At 45.6% G+C, this 22506-nt stretch overlaps 3 protein-coding genes across 5 annotated transcripts; all 3 read left to right on the top strand.

Moving 5' to 3' along the window:
* The first annotated feature begins 3618 nt into the window (after positions 1 to 3618).
* ing4 (inhibitor of growth family, member 4) lies at positions 3619 to 6745 on the top strand. Of its 2 annotated transcripts, none has more exons than XM_062445774.1 (8): positions 3619 to 3708; positions 4025 to 4096; positions 4271 to 4437; positions 4610 to 4727; positions 4951 to 5062; positions 5150 to 5294; positions 5446 to 5507; positions 5734 to 6745. In XM_062445774.1, the coding sequence occupies exons 1-8, from the start codon at positions 3672 to 3674 to the stop codon at positions 5771 to 5773; spliced, it is 753 nt and encodes a 250-aa protein (XP_062301758.1). In that variant the 5' UTR covers positions 3619 to 3671; the 3' UTR covers positions 5774 to 6745. The 2 variants fall into 2 exon arrangements, with proteins under 2 accessions (XP_062301758.1, XP_062301757.1); XM_062445773.1 differs by having other exon boundaries at positions 4906 to 5062.
* Positions 6746 to 8605: 1860 nt separating this feature from the next.
* Positions 8606 to 13127, top strand: LOC134040528 (glyceraldehyde-3-phosphate dehydrogenase-like). Its single transcript, XM_062486455.1, has 12 exons — positions 8606 to 8725; positions 9097 to 9144; positions 10829 to 10928; positions 11016 to 11125; positions 11221 to 11311; positions 11439 to 11554; positions 11667 to 11748; positions 11862 to 12013; positions 12162 to 12240; positions 12363 to 12446; positions 12652 to 12749; positions 12831 to 13127. The coding sequence occupies exons 1-12, from the start codon at positions 8622 to 8624 to the stop codon at positions 12898 to 12900; spliced, it is 1134 nt and encodes a 377-aa protein (XP_062342439.1). The 5' UTR covers positions 8606 to 8621; the 3' UTR covers positions 12901 to 13127.
* Positions 13128 to 13456: 329 nt separating this feature from the next.
* iffo1a (intermediate filament family orphan 1a) lies at positions 13457 to 22240 on the top strand. 2 transcript variants are annotated; one of them, XM_062486454.1, is made up of 9 exons: positions 13457 to 14745; positions 17185 to 17245; positions 17606 to 17701; positions 18248 to 18388; positions 18497 to 18684; positions 18782 to 18899; positions 19186 to 19278; positions 19410 to 19540; positions 20100 to 22240. In XM_062486454.1, exons 1-9 carry the CDS (start codon positions 13739 to 13741, stop codon positions 20254 to 20256), a joined length of 1992 nt encoding a protein of 663 aa, XP_062342438.1. In that variant the 5' UTR covers positions 13457 to 13738; the 3' UTR covers positions 20257 to 22240. The 2 variants fall into 2 exon arrangements, with proteins under 2 accessions (XP_062342438.1, XP_062342437.1); XM_062486453.1 differs by having other exon boundaries at positions 13458 to 14745; positions 19183 to 19278.
* The last annotated feature ends 266 nt before the right edge of the window (positions 22241 to 22506 follow it).

The following is a 22506-nucleotide window of genomic DNA, read 5'->3' as shown; positions in this document are numbered from 1 at the left end:
ACAAGGGTTTTGTGATGCCTAAAGGCATATCATTTTTCATTACGCTATATGATTTTTGGCTTACCATACTTTGTGGTATTGTTGTAAGATATGTCATATCTCTCTTTGTATCACTCTTGTTTCTCCTTCTCTTCCTTTCCCTCTATTTTTGACAGTGCTGTGCAACTGTTTCACAGGTTGAAATTAAGGTCAACCCTTAATTTTTGCCTCTCTCTTTCAGTCTCTATCTCACGCACACATTGTCCTCCTGACTTCACAGCAAGTGGGGAAGTGGCACGGTTTGAGAATGTAAAACCCTGAAATACTTTAATCTTCCTCCCTCTCGTCTTCCCTCTTCTTTTCTTCCCTTAAGCCTCAGTCTCCTGAAGCCCCCGTCAAACACTCGCTCTCCGCACAGTGACCTTGCTCTCCAAAATCCTTCAGCTGAAGTGTTGTTTATTTAGCCGTCTTACAGCCAAACAGGCACACACACACACACATTGGACATGGGATTGAGAAAGGGAAAGGGAATAAGGACGGTCTTGCAGTAAGGATGAGGGAGGAACAGGGTGGAGAGGGGGAGTGCTGAGTCGAGCCTTGCTATGGTGGAGGGGTTAGACTGAGACGATCAAATTAGCATTCTAGGAGGGAGGAAGGTGGGGTGAAGGGAGGGGGAGGGGTGACAGGGAGACAGAGGCGGGGGAAGATGCTTGTGTGCCTGCATACAGAAACAGTCTATTTATAGCTGTGTGTGTGTGTGTGTGTGTGTGTGTGTGTGTGTGTGTGTGTGTGTGTGTGTGTGTGTGTGTGTGTGTGTGGCTGGCTGGTTGGGTGGCTGGTTGGGTGACTGGCTGGCTGGCTGGCTGGCTGGCTGGCCAACTGACTGTGTGTCAGGCATTGTCCAGTCCAGGCATTGTTACAATGTATACCTCATTGATGAAGTCATGTGTGGATGTGTCTGTGTATTTGTCTGCATATGTATGCAGACATTGAGGATCATTGAGAGGTGATCCCAAAGAGAGATGCCAAGAGCAGGGAGTTATGGGTAATCCTATTTTGGTCCATGAATGGTCTATCACATGTTGGCCTTGATTAGAGGCAGAACACCACTTAAACCTGACCAGTGCCTGGACTGTGGTTCTAAAACCACAGACAGGGAGTGTGAGATTGTGCGTGTAAGAAAGACAGGGGAGGGGACGGGAAGGGGGGGAGTAAGGAGAAAGGGGGGGAGAAGGATTGCAATTTGATAAATATAATAAGAAATAAGAAGTATAATAAGAAATATGAACAAAGTTGTATTTCTTTACTGGCCTAGATACACTTCAGTGGCCACTGTCTTGTATGACATCCACCCACTCACCCTTCACACACACATGCACACACATGCTTAAACCCAAAGAAAACCAAACACTTATCGGGTCCAAAAGCGTCAGCAAAGACCAGAACGATCCCTTCCACACGGGTTGATGGGACTTGTCTGGTATTCAGATGGGTGGAGCTCAAGGATTTGCATTCTGCTTCCTGCTAGACTCACTGTGAAATCCCTCCCTCAGACGGCTCCTTTATCCTGGCACTGTCGGACCCTCATTAGAGTACACATGACGTCCCAATGTCATCAGCAGCTTTTCCTCCACCTCCGCTTCACTCAGTCTGGGGGGGGGGTCTGTCTGAGTGTTTGTCTGGGTGTCTGCTCTGCCCCTCAGCCTGTCTGTCTGTCTGTCTCACTGTCTGTTTATCTTTCTGTCCATCTGTCTCTTTGTTTGTCTGTTTGATGTGTCTACAAAGAACCATCCTCTCAGGGCGGTCATAGTTTCACACCATAGATACAAAGCGTGTATGGAGCATCTGCGTATCCCTGTACGGCAGGAAGCAGCCATGAGACCTATCTTCATTTACCCATGGTTCAAAGCTGCCAGCTGAAGAACACATTACAATAGACACTGCCATGCAGGGTGGAAGCGGAGCTGTGAACGCAGCAGCCTTGTGGGTGTTGACAGCACACTAATCTAGACAGAGAGTGCTACTCCCCTCCCCACACCTGCCAGCCTACACGAGTTTGTTGCCCTTGGCGACGATCGATTGTTTTGGGTTGGGAAGGAGCAGTTGAGACTGAGAGTTTATTTACTAGCCGGCTTATTGGCTGGGCAGCCTCAGTCACCCACGGCGACAGGTATAGATTACCTTGCTGTGTGTCTCTAGGAAACACAGAACCAGACTGGGAAGGCTGCTTTGACACAACAAAGCGAGTAAACTCGTTTTGACTGGAGAGTCCAGTCCAACAGGTGACAGCAAAAGGATACAAATACTGTATATTTGTCATAGAAACCGCTATATAAACAGTCGCCCTCCTAACGTGAACCTTTAGCCTTTCACACAACTGTTTTGCGTCTCTCTCAGTGATTTAGTCTTCATAGACACTGAGCAGCTCTCCAGGCTGATAACAGGGGCGATGTGCTCCGTCTAGACAGGGGAACACAAGACCGTCAGGGGGAGGGAAAGAGATAAAGAGCTAATCTGGGATAACCCCTTCACTGAGACGGGAGGGGGGGGGGGCTACTGTGCTGCTGCTTGACATGGGAAGGTGTGGGGGGACAAAGACAGGCAGAGAGTTCACAGAGAAAGAGAGACAGAGAGAAAGAGAGAGAGAGTTCTGTGTGATGGTGCGTGCATATGACGCGTGTGTGTGTGTCTGTGGGGTGTGTGCGTATGTGTGTGTGTCGTTCAATAATTCAGGACTCCTCCCTGTTGCACTGCTCCCAGGTCTTGTTCCTTCCCCTCCTGTCCATCTCCCTTTCATGTCCATGTCCATCTGACTCAGTGAGAGGATGAGGTGAACTGAGAGCCTTAACATGACAGCACAACCACCCTTCCTCTCCTGTGGTACTGTTGCTCATCACCATTCTAATCCTAACCTCTAGCCTCTTACCCCTTCTGCCATCAGTTGGTCTAAAACAACGGACCACACTGCAACCAACTGGGAACCTAAAAATACCGCATATTCCTTTCCTCCCAGCTGAAAGCTTGCCAGCTGCGTAACGTCACTGCTGAGTTGATTTGGTGCACATCCTGTCATAGAGGGCAGTACAAGGAGAATGTATAGCTTGCCAGGAAACCTCTTACTGTATTTTTGCTGGAAGTGCTTCAGGAGAGGCAGTATAATCATGGGAGTTAGGTGGCTGAGCGGTGAGGCAATGGGGCTAGTAATCCAAAGGTTGCCAGTTCGATTCCCGGTCATGCCAACAGACGTTGTGTCCTTGGGCAAGGCACTTCACCCTACTTGCCTCGTTGAATGTCCCTGTACTTACTGTAAGTCGCTCTGGATGAGAGCGTCAGCTAAATGACTAAAATGTAAAAACAAAAAAGTAAAAATAATCAAGGGTCCCAAAAAGAAGGACAACTCTGAAATTACAGACAGCAGCCAGAAGCCCTGCCAGATCCAATATCTGCTGTCTTGTCTCTTATGTGGCACCAGGGCCAAACTAGTACAATTGATGTACTAATGATCATACATTTACTACATTTTAATTTGAGTATGTGATGTGATTATGTAGCCTATGTGCTGCATTGGTTGGTAAGACTTGAAACAAACGTACTAATGAAGTTTTAAAAAAACAGCGCTATCTGCTGGATGAGCACCAACACTGTGTTTCCTGTTTGACCGGAAAGTAAATCGTTTATTTACGCTTTTCAAGATGGCGGCGGGAATGTATTTGGAACACTACCTGGACAGTAAGATTTCATTTTTTTGTGTGTTCTGGTTAGAAACGGTTGTTTGGCCGGCGAAATATACATTGCAAAATAAACCACAGTCGCACTGACGTGTTCTAACATATAAAAGAAATGACTTAAATACGTGTCCGACTCGCTGACGCGAGCTAGTCAGCTAACATTAGCTTTCGAGCAAGCAATTTATATAACGTTACAGTAATTGTTCATAATGCTTTCCGTAGTTTACTGTCTATCTAGCTAGTGTACAGTCACTATTTTGTTTTGAAATTTGTATTTTATATGACGCAAGAATGTGATGTGCTGAATCTATTACTAGGTATTGAAAACCTTCCTTTTGAGCTTCAAAGAAATTTCACACTCATGAGAGATCTGGACCAGCGGACCGAGGGTAAGGCTTCAATTCATGGTGGACACTTACATTTTCCTTGTTTTTAAATTCTTGTGATACATGGAATTGAGACAAATTTTATAAAGTATGTTTACATATTGACACTTTGTCCTTCCCTCTGTGCTTTCCCATGCCTTTTCTTCCCTCCCTCCATTTCTCCCCCCCCCCCTTCAGACTTGAAAGGCCAGATAGACTTGAAGGCTAAGGAGTACACGTCCAACGCACGGTCTCTGACCTCGGAGCAAAAACTTGCTCTGCTCCGGGACATACAGCAGTCCTACGGCAAATGTAAAGAATTTGGAGACGACAAGGTGCAGCTGGCCATGCAGACTTATGAAATGGTGAGTTAGTTGGAGTTGGTTTATCCAGAGATGGAAAGAATGAGTTTACCTAGAGAAAGCAGATTTATTCAGAATCATATACATGGTCAGTGAGTGTCCTAACCCAGACAATGATGTAAAAAGACCCGTTTGTGGGGGTGTTAGTGAGTGAGTTGTCACGTGACTCCCTCAGGTGGACAAGCACATTCGTCGCCTGGATACAGACCTTGCCCGCTTCGAAGCTGACCTGAAGGAGAAGCAGATTGAAAGCACCGACTATGACTCCACCTCCAGCAAAGGAAGAGACAAGAGTGGGTTTCTACGAGTGTCATTCTCCCTTAGACACACACATACACACACTCTCTGTATCTGTTCCTGTCTTTCTATCTCTCTCGTACATTGTGACCTCTTTAGTGCTAGATAAGTCGTCCATCACTCACTGAATTCTCTTTCTTTCCCTGCTCCCCCTCTCCTCTCTATTACCGACAGAACCATGCTCCTCTATAACCATCTGTCTTTCCTCTCTCTGCTCAGGCGATCTGAGGGGTCCCAAGGAGAAGAAGGTGGCCAGGTCCAGGTCAAAGGTCAAGTCAGACGAGGACTGCAGCCCCAAGAGCGCCCAGAAGAAAGTCAAGCTCACACAGACGTATGTTGTCCGGTCAGTTCCGAAGCCCAGTGGTGTGGTCTACTTCGGCGGGTTTCACTCCTGACTGCATGTGTTGTAACCCCTCAGAGCGGATGTACCCGCCCCTGTGGTGAACTTCGGGAACGTGCACCCCTCTGATGTGCTGGACATGCCGGTGGACCCCAACGAGCCCACCTACTGCCTCTGTCATCAGGTGTCCTATGGAGAAATGATTGGCTGTGACAACACAGACGTGAGTCCACGTGTAGAGATAAAGCAATGTGGAGCTCTGATCAGCACAGAAGCTTTCTGTTCCATCCACAAGGGGGCGGTCTCAAGTCAGGAAAGTCCCGTCTTCCGCCCACAAGTTCTAAACCTTGTGTGTGTGTGTGTTGTCATTGCAGTGCTCCATTGAGTGGTTCCACTTCGCCTGCGTAGGTCTGACCACGAAACCCAGAGGGAAGTGGTGAGTTAGCAGTGGGATCCAGCTGCCCCATGAGCGTGTGGGGAATACTGGAGATTACAATAGGAAAGCCAGGACTTCCCTTTCATCTACAACACACATCAAGGAATATTTTGCCCCATGGTTTCAACATTTGGATTTATTATGCTCACTAATGGAAATCGAATTGACTTTTATCAATGCCATCATCTCTCTCTCTCCTGCTCGGTCTCCTTCTCCTTACTCTCAGGTACTGCCCACGGTGTACTCAGGAGAGGAAGAAGAAGTGATCTCAGTAACAGATTGACATAGTCAGTAGAGTCAACGATGCCGGTGACCTCCATGGACACTTTCTAGCTAGAGTCCCTGGTGGTGGAGTAGATATCTCTGTATCTCTGATCCCACTCCTTCTCTCAGCAGTATGTTGGACTGTTGTACCACCACCCAGGCCTACACCTTTTCTCTGTCAAACAGAAAGAAGGGAGAAAGGAGGTGTAGCATGTACACATTCAAGGTTTTATCTTTGTTTTGCCTTTTCATTGTTGCCTTTATATGCTTCATTATACCACACAACTTAACATTATAACATTTGAATATGAATACAAAAAAGATATCATGCTAAAGTTCTTGCTTCCTATGAGCAAATCCTAACAGACTGTTGAGATTTGAAAGCAGCTTGTTGGAAAATCTTTTCTCATGTTGTGTCATGTGAAACGACAGTCCAACTGAGCGTGAGAGGAGACAGCAGCAAGCCCTGTAGATGTCAGTTTGAACCAAATTGACTGATTATCTCTCTTACACACACAATCACCTGTGTTCAGTGTTTGCCCAATGCCATGTTAATCTCCAAGGCAGAACTTCCAGAGGCACAAACAGCAGAGAGACAGGACTGGTAGATGTGCTGACAATATTGTGTCTATTCTTGGATGGGGCAAAGTTATTAAATCTTGTAGGCCGTTTCAAATAATGTTAAATAATACCTTGTCTGCCATATATTGTAGCTAGGCAATATTTTTTAATACCAACATTTTCTTTACGAGCAGGAACCCTTCTTAAATAACACTCCCAAGAGAGTTCACGTTTCTGAGCACAATGTGAAAAAATGCTTTGTCAAATACGTAGATTGATTTTACCGTGATGAAGATTGAGGAATGCCATTTTGTTGCCATTGTTTTGTATTCTACTTGAAACAGTGCTGTATTATTGACTGGATATAGTTTTGGGTGTCTTCGGTTATGGACTATTAAATCTCCCAAAAATGATTTCTGAACCTATCATTTTCTTGAACTTATTTCCTCAAACCAACTTATGCTTACATTAGATTCCCTTATTTCAAAAGTGGAATAGCAGTTAGCTTCGGGGAGTCAGGTGGCTGAGCGGTGAGGGAGTCGGGCTAGTAATCTGAAGGTTGCCAGTTCGATTCCCGGCCGTGCAAAATGACGTTGTGTCCTCGGGCAAGGCACTTCACCCTACTTGCCTCGGGGGAATGTCCCTGTACTTACTGTAAGTCGCTCTGGATAAGAGCGTCTGCTAAATGACTAAATGTAAATGTAGCTTATAGCATGCCTTAGTCTCATCTCACACACTGCTTCATAGATGCCCCCTTGACTCCACACCCAACCAATCGCTCTGCCTGTTTAGGAATGCTGGCTGTCAAATGTCATACCCTCCATGATGGCATGGGCCATCATGGAGGAGCAGTACAGTATATACAGTAGTTTGGTCTGGTCATTGAGAAGGTTACCTGTACTATTTTTAGCCCAACATTTTGGTGACCTGTGTGACTTGGAGGAAGGCCATGCTGAAGGATGCCTTCCCTCTTTCACTGAGCATGGTTTGTCTTTTAGTGTTTTTCAGCTGGTCTTGTCACATTGGCATGCAGTCAGTGTGCTGCAGTAGCTTGTGGGCCTATACACAGCAGCCTCCTACCCCTGCTGGAGAGGGATTCCAATCGACGGAAATAAAGACTCCTCCTTGAGTCATCCTTTTGCTTGGTACGTTTCCAGAATTAGCTGTGAATCGGATGTTTGGTTTGAAATGGATTTGACATGAGTTACGAGATGAGGATAATTAGCAAGGATGAACTAGTGAATGACCCAGGAGGAATGGACTTGGAGCGCTGTGCTGTAAGAGATCTTGGGGTGGAGGGTGGGAGGGGGATTTCAGCCAAATCATGTATATCCGGACAACAATCTAAACCTTTAACTTTCCTCACATTTGATATATGCCTCTAACACATCATCCAACCATGCATCCAGTGTTCCTTTCTATTTCATTCATTTACATAAACTGGATTTTATGTAATTTTGTAATACCAAACTTTACAATGTGGGGTACATGATTTTCCCTGAGGCAGGCTGGTGTTCTGGGCTGTTCCATGCCCCCTCACTCTGCACAACATGAAAGTAGGAAAAGGGGAAGGTGAGGTGGAGAGGGTGGCAGAGAGTTTTGGCAGGTTTTTGTCAAGGGCCTTAAAGTCTTTCCTCTAAATGTCAGCTGTTGGTGGAAATGGATCCTTTCTCTCACCCTCTCTCTCTCTCGTAGTTGGCACTGCATCTGCAGGTCATAGGGATGGTGTGTGACCAGGATAAGGAAGAGTTGCAGTAACTGGGATCCCATCTCCTTTACCAGTTCCTTGCACATCTTGAAACATGGAGCGGACGATGTATATCTAGAAAAATATTGTCGAATATTTGCGAAAACAAATAACTTACTCTAAAATGATTAAGTAAACAACTGCGACTGACAATGAAACGGTATCTTTCCATTCAATTCCATTCTTCAAATAAGTGTAGCCCTCATCGTGCTGTACTTCACGTAGCCTCATCACATGGCCCAAGGGCTCAAGCCCTATCTGAATTCGAGGCTGCTTCAAGTAGGCAGCTCTGTAGTTTTGGGATTTTGGCCAAATAATAGATAGGTGCAAAAGCATGTAGTTTTCAGTCTGAGTTTTTATTTTGCAAGGCAAACGCCAGTCAGTCGCGCAAAGTTGGCCAAGTGAAGAAGCCGCCCAGTACAGTTGCTCGGGTATTCTTTGCTCCTACACTGATTTACTGTAATTGGGGGACGTTGTCTAGATTGACCAGCAACAACGACCTTGACATTATCAAGGGGCGTGCTCTCCGGGAGGGTGTGTTCATGAGGGGAGTGTCCAGGGGCTCGGCGTATATAAAACGTGTGAACATTGTTAATCGTCCCCGCTCTCACTTGCACAGTGGAAAGACAGAGGCCCTTCATAAACGGTACTTTTTCTAATTTTCTTGTATATTTTATCTTGCCGTGTGTTGGTTCATCTAATGCAGCGTTTTTATGCATTCATTCTTTCATACTATTACGAGTCATGCGGTATCCAATGTATAGCAACGTAAATAACACTAGTTGACTTTTGGCGTTATGTCTATAGTTGTCACTGATAATTACGGACATACTTGCATAGGTTTTCTTAGTTCAAGGATTTCTGCATGTTTTTAACTTGAAATGGTTTAGGTAACGTAGGTTGGAGTTTTGTAGATTGGATTCTGGTGTTTAGCAAAGGAAAAATGCAAAAGTTTTAATTTCCCTGGATGTTTAATGCATTGTTAAATACATCAATACAAAACCTTCAATTTTTCAGTGAGGACTTGAACAGAACAGGCAAAATGGTGAAGATTGGAATCAATGGGTGAGTCTGCTTTTCCCCTTTTTGGACGGGTATTTGATGGAAGGTCAGCAGAGTAAAGGTCCATTGGATGTGTTGCAGACACTTATGGTTGGTGTCTTTACTGTCACTAAGGTGTACGTCTATCATGGCTGACCATTCTCTTATATTCTACCATCCTGAGTGTCTGGGTCCTTTGTTATTTATATCCCCAGGCTGTGTCACGTCTGTCCCGTAGCAACCCTCTCTTCTAGCTCTCCTTTCCTCAGCTGTCACATTCCTATATTCTGTATGTGTATTTATATACACATAACCTTTCCAGCAAGTTCAGAGGTCACTGAAGGCCAGTTTCAGGGAGCTCTGAGGCTATCAGTGCTCTCTAAACCTTATCAACCTGATGTGGCAGCTGCCACTGAGCAAGGGGGGATTAGCGTGATATGACAGGCACTTTAGCCAGACTAGCCTCAGGAAACCATGCCTGTTTGTAACATGAAACATTGGTACATAGACAAGGCTGTTAGTGAACTATCAACCTTTTTATAAAGGATTGAAACTTGAGGTTGGCCTCACTCATCACCCCACCTACCTATGGAACACAAGAAATGCTCTGCCTTTATAAATAGCTACTGAAGTAGCTATGATTTGACATACATCTTACGGTTCATGTGTTCAAAAGGTTTTACTTGCCTACATTGTTTCCCAACACTGATATCCCCCCTGGTGAACTTTACTCTGATACATTCATATAGGGTCTTATTTTAGTTAAGGGGGTGTGCCGGCATGCGTCAGTGGTCAACTTAATATTGGCTCACGATTAGAAACATTACAATTTAAGGTAATTGGATGTCCTCTTCTGGTTAGATTTACATAGCTTGGGCTATGTTTTACTGGTCAGTGTAGGACTAGCGCATATCCTGGAACAGCTGGCAAGCTTTGTAATTGTTATGGCAACAGTTCCAAGCATCATTAAGAGAATGTCATGTTGGCTTTGCAAGGGGCTTGGTTAGTTAGTTTGTGCAGATCAGCTGACTGTTGGAACTGAGAGCAACTCAGACAGGAGTGTTGCAGTCCAGTTGACAATGGGAACATTAGACCCTGCGGTTGACTTGTCTAGATGGGCATCAGTGGTGGGTTTGGTTAACCAGTAACTTCTAGATTTGGTCTCATTCACCATTCCAGATAAAGGGACTGCAGGGTATAGATTCACTCCACTGAGGGCTGCATCTGTAACACACATTATCCTTGTGAAGGTCTTAGACTTGTATACTGACACTGAACACCCTAAAATCATGCTTTGATTTGCTTTTTGTGAAAGCAACTAGAAGTTTTGTAATGCTGTATCAACTGTTGGGCTGGATACCTGTCCACTTCTGCCCTCGACCAGCTCCTTGTTCTCCATGTCTGCTGTCAAGGCCAGTGTGGCTGAGCAGACTGCCTCCGTATTAGGGATAAACAGAGGCTTTGTGCTGCTAATGTCAAGTATTGTTATCTGTCAGACTTGGCCAGGCCTTGTATGGCTGGATTATTTGGTGTGGAGGTTATACAACTACCCTCTAGTGGTCAAATTAATACTGTAGTCACAGGGATGCGTCCTTAAGTTACAGAACCATTGTTTGTGTATATATATACAACACATGCAATGATTGTCTACTGTCATTCTATCTTGTATTGCTGCTGCCCTTTACATCTTGTGTTTCTTTCTGGTCAGATTTGGCCGTATCGGGCGTCTGGTCACCCGCGCTGCTGCCTTAGGTGGCAAGGTAGAGGTTGTTGCCATCAATGATCCCTTCATCGACCTGGACTACATGGTGAGAGACTCTGCTTTTATAGAGGCATAGGCAGATGGAAATGGGGAGTGGTTTGGGTTCTGACTGTCTCTCTGCTCCTGTCCACAGGTGTACATGTTCAAGTATGACTCCACACACGGCGTGTGGAAGCACGGAGAAGTGAAGGCCGAAGGCGGCAAGCTGATCATCGGCAACATGTCCATCACTGTCTTCCACGAGTGAGTTCACTCAGGCTGGCTTGTGGGCTAGTGTCAGATGTCTGGGTGTGCTCTGCTGGTTGGGGTTGTGATGGTGTCTGTTCTGTGCTATCCAGGAGAGACCCAACCAACATCAAGTGGGCTGATGCTGATGCCACCTATGTGGTTGAGTCGACTGGCGTGTTCACCAACATTGAGAAGGCCTCCGTAAGGCTCCCATGTTCTGGTTTCGCCCAGCAAATAAAATGTGTCATTAAATGTCGACCTTTTCAGCTTCATGTGCTTTGAAACTGCTTTGAAAGGTTTCTCGCTAAATGACCCTTTCCTCCTCCAGTTCCACCTGAAAGGTGGGGCCAAGAGGGTGATCATCTCCGCCCCCAGTGCCGACGCCCCCATGTTTGTGATGGGCGTGAACCACGAGAAGTACGACAACTCCATGACTGTTGTCAGGTAAGTGAAGGACTGACGGCCCTGTCAACATCACATGTCTGTCTCTTCTATGGGGGAAACCAAACTTGATCCGTTCCGCTTGAGTCCTTCAGCGTTTGCTTTGTTTCCACAGCAATGCTTCCTGCACTACCAACTGCCTGGCTCCCTTGGCCAAGGTCATCAATGACAACTTCACCATAGTGGAGGGACTCATGGTGAGGCTGGCCCTCTAGTGGCTGGAGGATGAAGAATGAACACCTTATTGATGTGGATCAACAGGCTTTTCCTTGGCAGTTGTAGAACTTGACGTTCAGCCCTCCTCCCTCAGAGCACAGTCCATGCCATCACCGCCACACAGAAGACCGTAGACGGACCCTCCGGTAAACTGTGGAGAGACGGACGTGGTGCCTCCCAGAACATCATCCCCGCCTCCACTGGCGCCGCCAAGGCCGTGGGCAAGGTTGTTCCTGAGCTGAATGGGTATGTGGACAGGGGTCCTCGACAAAAGATTGTGTGGGAAAGGAGGTTATACAATTTAGTTTCCTTGTTCATATTGGGGTGTGGTCGATGTCTTTTTGGTCAAATGCACATTTGTAATTTCTGTACTGGTGACAATTGTTTCCCACAGTAAGCTGACTGGTATGGCCTTCCGTGTCCCAACCCCCAACGTGTCTGTGGTTGACCTGACTGTTCGTCTGGAGAAGCCTGTAAGCCCTTTAGCAAAATTGCACCACCTTTAGTGTGGCCTTGTTAAAGAGATGGGTTCCCTGGACACGGGTCCAGTCTTCAAGCCTGCATTGAGCCCTGGTGTTGGCCTGTCATTCCCCAGGCCAAGTACGACGATATCAAGAAGGTGATCAAGGCCGCTGCTGAAGGACCCATGAAGGGAATTCTGGGGTACACAGAGGACCAGGTAAGCACCTCCCTCTACTGCTTATGACATCCTCATGGGGATCTCAGTGCATCCATGGTCCAACATCATAAGAATCCTTTCTCTCACCAAGTGGACGCATGCATGTGCAGAATATGAAGTATATGGGCTCAAACGGTAGGGGGCAGTGGCTTGCTGTATAATGAAAAGGACAGCCTGACGCCTGTTCTTGGCCTGCTTGTCTCAGGTTGTGTCAACAGATTTCAACGGTGACTGCCGGTCCTCCATTTTCGATGCTGGCGCAGGCATCGCCCTCAATGACCACTTCGTCAAGCTGGTGTCATGGTGGGTATTCGCAGCTTGTTAAGGAACACATGACACCTGTAGCCAACTACCGTTCACTAAATCTGTCCGCCTCGCCCACAGGTACGATAATGAGTTTGGATACAGCAACCGTGTCTGTGACCTCATCCTGCACATGGCCTCCAAGGAGTGATGTCTCCACCCTGACCCATCTTCTCCAGACCTGGACCCCACCTGAAGTCCACTAGAGAATGAACCCATAGATGAATTCAGTAGCAACATTTTTATATTAAGCCATCTTTTTCTGTACATTTGGAAGAACTGGGTAGGATGACTGACTTTGCTCACGGAATGTGTCTTGACACCTGTGGTCTGCTGCACTGTCGTTGTCAACTTTGCACTGTCACAATAAAAGTCTGTATAAGTATGGTGTGACTGAATACAATGACCATATATTTTTACATTTGGTAATTTAGACGTCAAATCACTGACGTTATTAAGCTGACTGTCTTCAGGCAGTATAAACGTAATCGCGCTTTACGTTACCGTGGATATAACCCCGTCGATTAGGCAATATTACGTCTCTAAATTAATTCAATATAATTCTAAAACTCTGACTAGTGCAGGAAAATTCTAATTGTAAATCCTATAGCCTATTGAATGTCGTTCACTAGGTCCTTCGAAATCCGTAGGTGCGCTTCTACTCCAGTTTCAACGGTAGTTATGAGCCGCAGTCCGTCGCTTATTTATTTCTGGCAGGCTGTTAACACTGCTACATCGCTGCTAGGACTACACTTATCCCAACGCTAAAGTTAGTGGATGTTCCATGCCAGGTGCGTAGTTCATTCTCAACAGCATTCTGTACAACAGCATTTTTTTTTACGCATCTTTGCCTGTGCGGGACATATTTTTGTGACATTGGCGCAGTTTTTATTTGCCGTAGCCTTAGTCCTAAGTAAATCAAATACATTTCAACAGTAACTTATCTGCGTTAGGAATTAGCTGTCAAGCTAAATAAAGGACACTTTTCCATGCCGGATTTCGAGCATTTCAGATTTTCATACTCTAATATGAATCCGTTACTGGGGGAAAACGCCTTTCTGATGCAGCAGCAGCATCAATTGACTAGCCAGTCAGTGTCCCCCACTGCAGGCCAGGACTATTACGGTGCACCTGAACCTGGATATATCTTGGGCGACAACACCGGCTTCGGACAGGACGGGCTATCTGGCCTGGACTTCGGTGCTTTACCACCATCGGGACTTGCATACCTGCATCTAAACAACTCCATGCGCCGCACGCCTCCGCCCCCAGCAGCGATGGCGCTTCGGAACGACCTGGGCTCCAACATAAGCGTTCTGAAAACCCTGAATTTACGATTCCGTTGTTTTTTGGCCAAAGTACACGAGCTGGAACGTCGGAATAAAGCGTTGGAGAAACAGCTTCAAATGGCCTTGGAAAACAACGAGGATAGCGGAGACGCACCAGTGAAAAAGCCGTTTACCAAAGAGATTGGGGTACAGACCGGTTTCATCGGGCCTCTTCCCCTATGGCCCGGACACGTCCCAATTCAGAACGCAAATAACCCCGCATATATGCCTGGAGGCCTGTTATCTCCTTCCCTTCACAGGCCTACTTCCCTCTCCATTGAATCCAACACTAGATCAATGCTTGCAAACTCAAATCCTAACCTTACGCTGACCGATTCCAATTCGAACCTCACTTTCAGTATCCCCGTCAGCCCGAGGACTCCAACGGACTCATCCAAAACTATCTCCAACATTAATGAGAGGTACGTCAGTTCAGGGACAGGGGTCTACAGTATCCCACCTCCGCGCTTCTTACCGGGAAACCTTTGGTCCTACAACCACACCCGCCGATTTGACACGGGCAGAGAGGCCCGCTCAACGGTCCCTGGAGTGTCCTGTGCGCATTCGGACGGGGTGGGAGTGCAGATCGACACCATCACACCGGAGATACGGGCCCTGTACAACGTGCTGGCTAAAGTGAAACGAGAGAGAGACGAGTACAAGCGCAGGTGAGAAATGAAACTACCAGGCTCTGCAGTGATGTTGTTTTTCTGCATATGAGCTAACAGAACCATAGACGCCAATAGCTTCATATCCCCATCACGATCATGACACTTCTCACTAGGAGCAGATTCTGAGAATGTGTGGTAGGATTGGTAAACATTCAATTAATGTACAAGAACATGACATGTGAGTCTGGATATGATGATGTGAGAAAAGGAGCAGGATGATGATATTCTGGTGGTGGTGGTGATGTTTCTTTCAGAACCAGAGGGATGGTTTCCAGTAGTTAGTAGGGTGTGTGATGATCTGTTCACAGTATACAGTATGGGTCTTCCGGTTACAAACGTGTTATGAAGATGGATCCAGACCTTGACACCAGGCAGCTTGAGATCTGACCAGAGGAAACAGTGTAGCCTGATGACTTAACAGCACCTTCATTATGCTCTCTTAGTAAACAAGACAATGCTATTTTCAGATATCAATCCTATATGTATTCTAAATGGAGTTAAAGCTAAATGGATGCTGGAAATGGCAGGGTAATGCAAATGAACTAAATCCAACTTTTTATTGTGATTCTGATGTCATCGTTAAAGGCACATGATAAGAGGTGATGCTGTAAGAGGTTTAAAAGGATGCGTAGCCTCCAGAGTGTTTACATTCTTTAGTCTCTCCTTTTCATCTCTCTTAAATCCATTTAATGCTCCAAGTGATATCAATGCCTTTCAAGGCTTGTAGGGGATATAGTTCAAACATTCCCACCAGATGAGGGATCTGGCAACCCAGTGGAGGATTATGATGACAATCAACAGGGGAGAAGTTCGAAACACTTGTTTTTTTCTCACCTTATCACATGACCTGGCACGCTCTCCTGTACCTCCTCCCCTTTCTTTCCTGCTCTCTTTTTTCTCCCTCTCCCTCTCATTGTCTCTTTCATCCACCTCACTCCTTTCATCTCACCCTCACACCCTTTCTTTCACTCCCTCTCTACCCCCCCCCTCTCTCTCTCTTTCAGTTCTCTCTCCACCTCCACCCCATGCTCTCCTCCCCTCTGCGTTTGTCCCGGCACCTGCAATGCAGCACTGTAGCACTGTATTGAGAGTTGGGACCGCTAGTCGTGATGCCATCAGACAGTGTAGCTGCATTTTTCTCTATCTCTCTCTCTCTCTCTCTCTCTCTCTCTAACACACACGCATACAGACACACAATGTTGACAAAGACAGAACCGACACGATAATGCTCTTTCTTTTCTATTGCACACACATCCACAAAAATTCCTCCCCCATTCTCCCCATCTCTCTCTTCCCTGCTCACCTCACTCCTTCCCCCATTCTACCCCTCTATCCTCCGCACCCCCCCGTTCTCCTCACCCCCCCATTCTCTCCCTGTCCCCTGTAAGCAGTCGTCCTGCTCTGCTGCGTCAGGGAGACTGCTGACATCATCGCAACGCCAGAGTCTGACATCAGTAACCTTCCATTAGGACCAGACTGCTCATGTTGCAAAGAGAAGGAACCATCTCTCTGTGATGACCAGCCTGTCTATTTCATGGTCAATAAACACACTGTGTGGCGTCTTAATGTGTCCTCTGTCACAAGGAGGGTCAAGGTTATTTTCTTAGGCTCACAAAATAGGTATTGACCTTTTTTTTCTGCTTAAGTGAAGATTCACTTAAATTCAATCAGAACAGTTAAACCTATGAAAACATTTGATTGTTCACTGAAGAGGGTGCTCTCTCTTGTATCACCATGCTATGTTCCACCACCTGGTTATTGAGTGTTCAACATCGTCTGTTTAACCCTCGTGCTGCCTTCGGGTCACATGACCCAAAGGTTCATAACGAACCATCGTTGTGTTTACCCAATTTTACCCCATACAAAAACAAATACAAATAATTTTCTTTTAACCATTCCAATGTGGGGGGTCTGAGACAGCCCGACAGTTAAAAGAAAATGCTTCACTTTGTTTTTGTATGAGGTAAATTTGTCACAATACGACGGTGGGTCACAATGACTGATGGGTCAGAATGACCCGAAGATAACACAAGGGTTAAAACAAGCTAGGGAGCTGTTTTCACACACCAAGCCACAGCGTCCCTACAGCACACTGTGAACACACAGTTAATAGGATGTCTTACCGCATATCCATGTGAGCTGAGTCAACAACCATCCTGCCCACACACACACACACACACACACACACACACACACACATGGTTCTGGCCTTCTGAGGGTTGAGGAGTGGGAGACTGATGGGGTGTTGCAGTGTGCTCTACATGCGTACTGCATGTGCTGCCATTACCTAACCCAGCTGGCTGAGGGCGAGATGCACAGCTTGTCTGTTAAGGTTCAAACACTAGTTTGTCACTACAGAACTACTGTATGCAGCTGGCTGACTTCTGCAAAGTCCACCTGGCACTTTCACAATGTGTGTGTGCATGTGTGTCTCAGATGGGAGGAAGAATACACAGCCAGGGTGGACCTGCAGGAAAAAGTATCAGAGCTTGAAGAGGTAAATGTCCCCCTTCCATCTCCTGACTCACCTCCAACCTTTAACCCTTGTGCTGCCTTCGGGTCACATGACCCAAAGGTTCATAACGAACCATCGTTGTGTTTACCCAATTTTACCCAATACAAAAACAAATAAAAATTATTTTCTTTTAACCTTTGCAATGTGGGGGGTCTGAGACAGCCCAACGGTTAAAAGAAAATGCTTCACTTTGTTTTTGTATGTGGTAAAGTTGTCGCAATACGACGGTGGGTCAGAATGACCCGAAGATAACACAAGGCTTAAGACAGAAGGCCCTAACACTGGTATGTATGTGTGTGTGTGTGTGTCTGTGTGTGTGTGTGTGTGTGTGTGTGTGTGTAGGACCTCCAGGAGAGCGAGGTGTGTCAGGATGAGCTCGCCCTCAGGGTCAAACAGCTGAAGGCAGAGCTGGTCCTGTTCAAAGGCCTCATGAGCAATGTGAGTAAAGAATGTGCCGATGAGGAGATGGACTCGAACCCGGGACTCACTTTTCATATTTATATTCATAGACATGCTATATGTCAGGGGTGGGAATCTTTTGGTACCTCACGATTCAAATCGTTTCTTGGGGTCACAAATTGGTAGAAAATCGATTCACGATTTTGGGGGATTTTTTATAAAAATATTTTTTTGACTTTTGTGAATCGATGTGAATTACTAGAAGACTGAACCAAATCGATTCAAATCTGAATCGTTTTTTTCCCCGACCCCTACTATATATAGGCCAGTAGCTGAATACTATGGTGTTATATAACTATACTAGGTCTGGAGTGATTTAGTGATTTGTCGTTTATCGTAACTTTCCTTTTTAAGAATTTGAAGTGGAAGAGAATACATTCAATTAAATTATTTTCGACACATTTAATGAGAAGAGGAGTTTTCTGAACGCACAGCTGTATGCTGTTGAACACACTATACAAATGACCCTGTGAAGGTCTCTAACTCTCTCTATTCCTCCCCTCCCTTTCTCCCTGGGTCTGTCAGAACCTGTCGGAGCTGGACAGTAAGATCCAGGAGAAGGCCATGAAGGTGGACATGGACATCTGCAGGAGGATCGACATCACGGCCCGCCTGTGTGACGTGGCCCAGCAGAGGAACTGTGAAGACATGATCCAGATCTTCCAGGTCAGAACCATAGTATACACTCTCACACTCACAACTATGAATGAAATGAAGGACATATAACATTAACAGCCATTGTGTTGAAGTCTTTTCTTTTGTACCTCTCTTCAGCACGTGGCCACGCCTCCTTCCACCCTCCGTCGTCCCCGTAAGCAGACGCCCCAGTCCGCCAAAGGCTGCGAGGGAGACGAGACTTTCAGTTTGTCTGAAAGTGAGGGAGGCGGGACCAAAGAGGACGATTCATGCAGCACGTCAGCCAATCAGATCAACGAGGAAATGCAGAGGATGTTGAATCAGCTGTGGGTTTCTGGGGTGATTGGCAGGGGATGTTGGGGGTTGGAAATGTATACGTGATCTTGAATTAGTCATGATAATGTGTGTGTTTGTGTGTGTTAGTCGAGAGTGTGAGTTTGAGGATGACTGTGACAGCCTGGCCTGGGAGGAGACTGAGGAAACCCTGCTTCTGTGGGAAGATTTCCCAGGATGCACTCTGGGCGTGGAGTCCCAAGGCGAGGTAAGTCATCATGCCGTGTGTGTTCAAACAGATTAATCCTGATGTCACTGTAAGGTGTTGATAAGATGTTGGTATACACACACACACACTAACTCACACACATTCTGCCAACATGCTAAGGCCGGAATATTTTTTACCTTGTAATCCATTGACATGTAATGTGTGTAACCAACTAGTTGACCAAATACTAGCTTTCTCACCTAGTCTTCTAGTCTTGTCTCGATGGAAGTTTTTAATGCTTTGTTACTGCTTTCTCTTTCTCCACGACACACACACACGACAGCAGCAGGATGAGTCCATAGAGAAGGTGATAAAGGACACAGAGTCACTGTTCAAATCCAGAGAGAAGGAGTACCAGGAGACCATCGACCAGATCGAGGTGAGGGAGGAGTCAAGGGGATAGGGAAGGTTGAGATGTGGTAGAGTCACATGTCTGTGTGTTCATGCTGTAATAGGAGTTTCCTCTGAAACACATAAACATTATGTATCTGTGTGTGTGTTCCTCCCCAGCTGGAGCTGGCTACAGCGAAGAGCGACATGAACCGCCACCTCCACGAGTACATGGAGATGTGCTCCATGAAGAGAGGCCTGGACGTCCAGATGGAGACCTGCAGGAGGCTCATCACCCAGAGCGGAGACAGGTACGACACTCTTCCTGAGGCAGACAGGTACGACAGTCTTCCTGAGGCAGACAGGTACGACACTCTTCCTGAGGCAGACAGGTACGACAGTCTTCCTGAGGAAGACAGGTACGACACTCTTCCTGAGGCAGACAGGTACGACACTCTTCCTGAGGCAGACAGGTACGACACTCTTCTTGAGGCAGACAGGTACGACACTCTTCCTGAGGCAGACAGGTACGACACTCTTCCTGAGGCAGACAGGTACGACACACTTTCTGAGACTGAGCCCAGAGGCAGGTACCAGAACGACCACATACTCCCCGCTAGTTATTTCATGAAATTCTTTACCTGGGAACTTAGTAAATGGGATAGGTAGAACCAGATGTAAACACAAGGTTGTAGATACTGATACTGATTCTCCACACAGAACTTTGGCTCCCCTCCGATTAATTATCTCTGAGTCTGTTATATTTCTGATTGCCAAATTAGGAAATACCTTCTAAAAGTTGATAGTCAGGTTTTTAGATCCATGGCTGGCCTCTTGGGATATTCACCTTGTCTCTCTGCCTCCTTCCAGTAAATCTCCCTGCCTCATCCCTGTGGCGGCCGAGGACTCTGAGGATGGAGAGAGGGAAGGGAAGAAGGCTCCTCCAGGAAACTCGGAGAGTAACGAGTCCTACTGTGGCACACAAGCTACCGGCTGTGTCCCGTCCCTACCCTGGAGGAAGCCCTAACACTCATCTTCAAATCTACAAATATCATCTACACCGGGCCGTTTACATTTTTTAAGTCTTAAATCATGTAACCAGGAGGCTCTTGGAGTCTTATTACTGGGACCTAGTGAAGCAGTGTCATTACTGCCCTCCTGTGGTTGGAGGTTGATACTACCCACGACACTGCAAGGAAATTAAATAGCACTTTAAAGGTAGATCTAAGTGCTAGACATCGTATCCTATAATAATAAGACATGAGCGATACAAATGAATACTTTTGTTTATTTTGCACACTGCAACTAGCTTTACAGAGGGAGGTGCAACCTGAATGATTTGCACACAGTTTATGTTGATAAAGATGCCTTCTTTTCCAGACACTGGCTGGTCAAAAAAGACTAAATGCACAATTAGAAATAACTTTGCACATTTTCAACCTTGTCAATGCAGTGATCATCCTATTGAGACAGGATTTAACAAGATTTTACAGGATTTAATGTCCTGCTGTAAACCACTTTAAATAACACAATGCAGATAGAAATATTACAATGTTTTAGAAAGATTAAGTGCATTAAATTAAAAACAACTTGCCGTTGTTTGATTAATTGAGAAGAAAAATTTTAGTTTCCCCCCGTCTTAATCTTCATCCCAATAATATGCAGCCACAAGCCAGTCACTAACCCTGCTCTCCTAATGGCACACATGCAGTGCTACTTTCAGTATACAGCAATCCTGGATCCATTACTCAACAATAACACAATCACCAACAGTCTGAGGAAACAAACACAAAGATATTGAATGTTTTGTAACATAACCCATTGAGTGCAGTTTTGAAACAAAAGCCAGATATCCTATAAGGTTATAGGACAAAAGTGACATTTAAGAAATTAGGAACCATTACTGTTGAGGGGTCGTGATGTAGATCTAAACTTGTCTCTACTGGCCATGGTAGCCTCTGGGCTGATGATGTCACACTCTGTCCTCTCCACCACAGTAACTACAGCTCTGCTGGCCAGGACAGAGCAGCTCACTGTGGTAGGACAGTTGTAGGACTAGAAGATTTAGTGTAGATGCAGTCCTTAATTATGAATCCACCCTCGAATTTCCTGACACATCAAATACATAGTATTTTATTATAATCATTTATTTACATTTTGAAAGAATATTTAAAAAACACGTGTTTTGCTTCCTCGATGTACAGTTTGTAAACCCAGGCTTGTGAAGCTGCTCAAACCTGTGTAATCAACAGCAAAGCTGTATCAAAGGCTGGTGTGTAAGCTTTCACTGTAGATGTTAATGAATGTAAATATCATGTACAGGTGAACACACTGTAGAACAGAAATGTACAATGTATTTAATCACTGAGGGGAGGCAATAAGACTCGAATGGAACTCAAATGTTGAGGGAGCTAATATCTAAAGTGTGCACAAATATGAAAAGAATCTGTACAGTAGGTGTGCATGTCTTGTCAGCGTGGGTGCTTCTGTGTCTGTATGTATAGCAGTGTGGTGGAAGTTCACTTGTTCACCTCCTTGGTCTCTCAAACAACAACACTTTTCTACAATAGCAACATGAATATTCACTTACTATAGTCTGTCCTCAGTCTAGACTTTGCTCATGAGAGTCCACGGAATGTACAGAAACCACAATGAAACAAAGCATAAAAAGTACAAAAGCAACAACTTAATCGACATAGCCGGCAACAGACAACAATAACTCTTCTTTATCCGATAGCATTGCATTCAGTACAGTTGAGCAAGCAAGTCAACTTTTGAAAAGATTAATAAATGTACGTAAAACATAAAAATGACTTTTGACAACTGTTGTGTGAGTGATGAAAATATGGTGGCTTAGTGTTTGTGAGGTGGGGAAACTTTACTTTCAGTCTCAGATATCCAACCTGTGGCAGGGACAGTAGTGAAAGATTGTGAGCTGACTGTGTGTAACAACCTCTACATCATGGAAACTGGAAACAGAATAAAAGGACTTGAATGAGTCTCTGGTCTGACTGAGGAGTTTGTCTTGACTTATTTTTAGTTATGCTGCCCCTCCAGTCTCTGTCTCTGTCACTCTGTTTCTCTCTGTCTCTGTCTGTCTCTCACTCTGTCTGTCTCTCTCTGTCTCTTTCTGTCTCTCACTCTCTGTCTCTCTCTCTCTCTCTCTCTGTCTTTCCTTCTCCCTCTTTGCTCCCTAATGGTCTTGTAATTCTCTTTCCTCAGAACTAAGCAAGAACAAAGTGAAATGGGGAAAACAACTAAATAGCTAATCAATGAG

This window comes from Osmerus eperlanus, chromosome 20, assembly GCF_963692335.1.
Source record: "Osmerus eperlanus chromosome 20, fOsmEpe2.1, whole genome shotgun sequence".
Classification (NCBI taxonomy): Eukaryota; Metazoa; Chordata; class Actinopteri; order Osmeriformes; family Osmeridae; genus Osmerus; species Osmerus eperlanus.
Note: the sequence above shows the minus strand (reverse complement) of the source record. Positions and strands in the feature narration are given on the sequence as shown.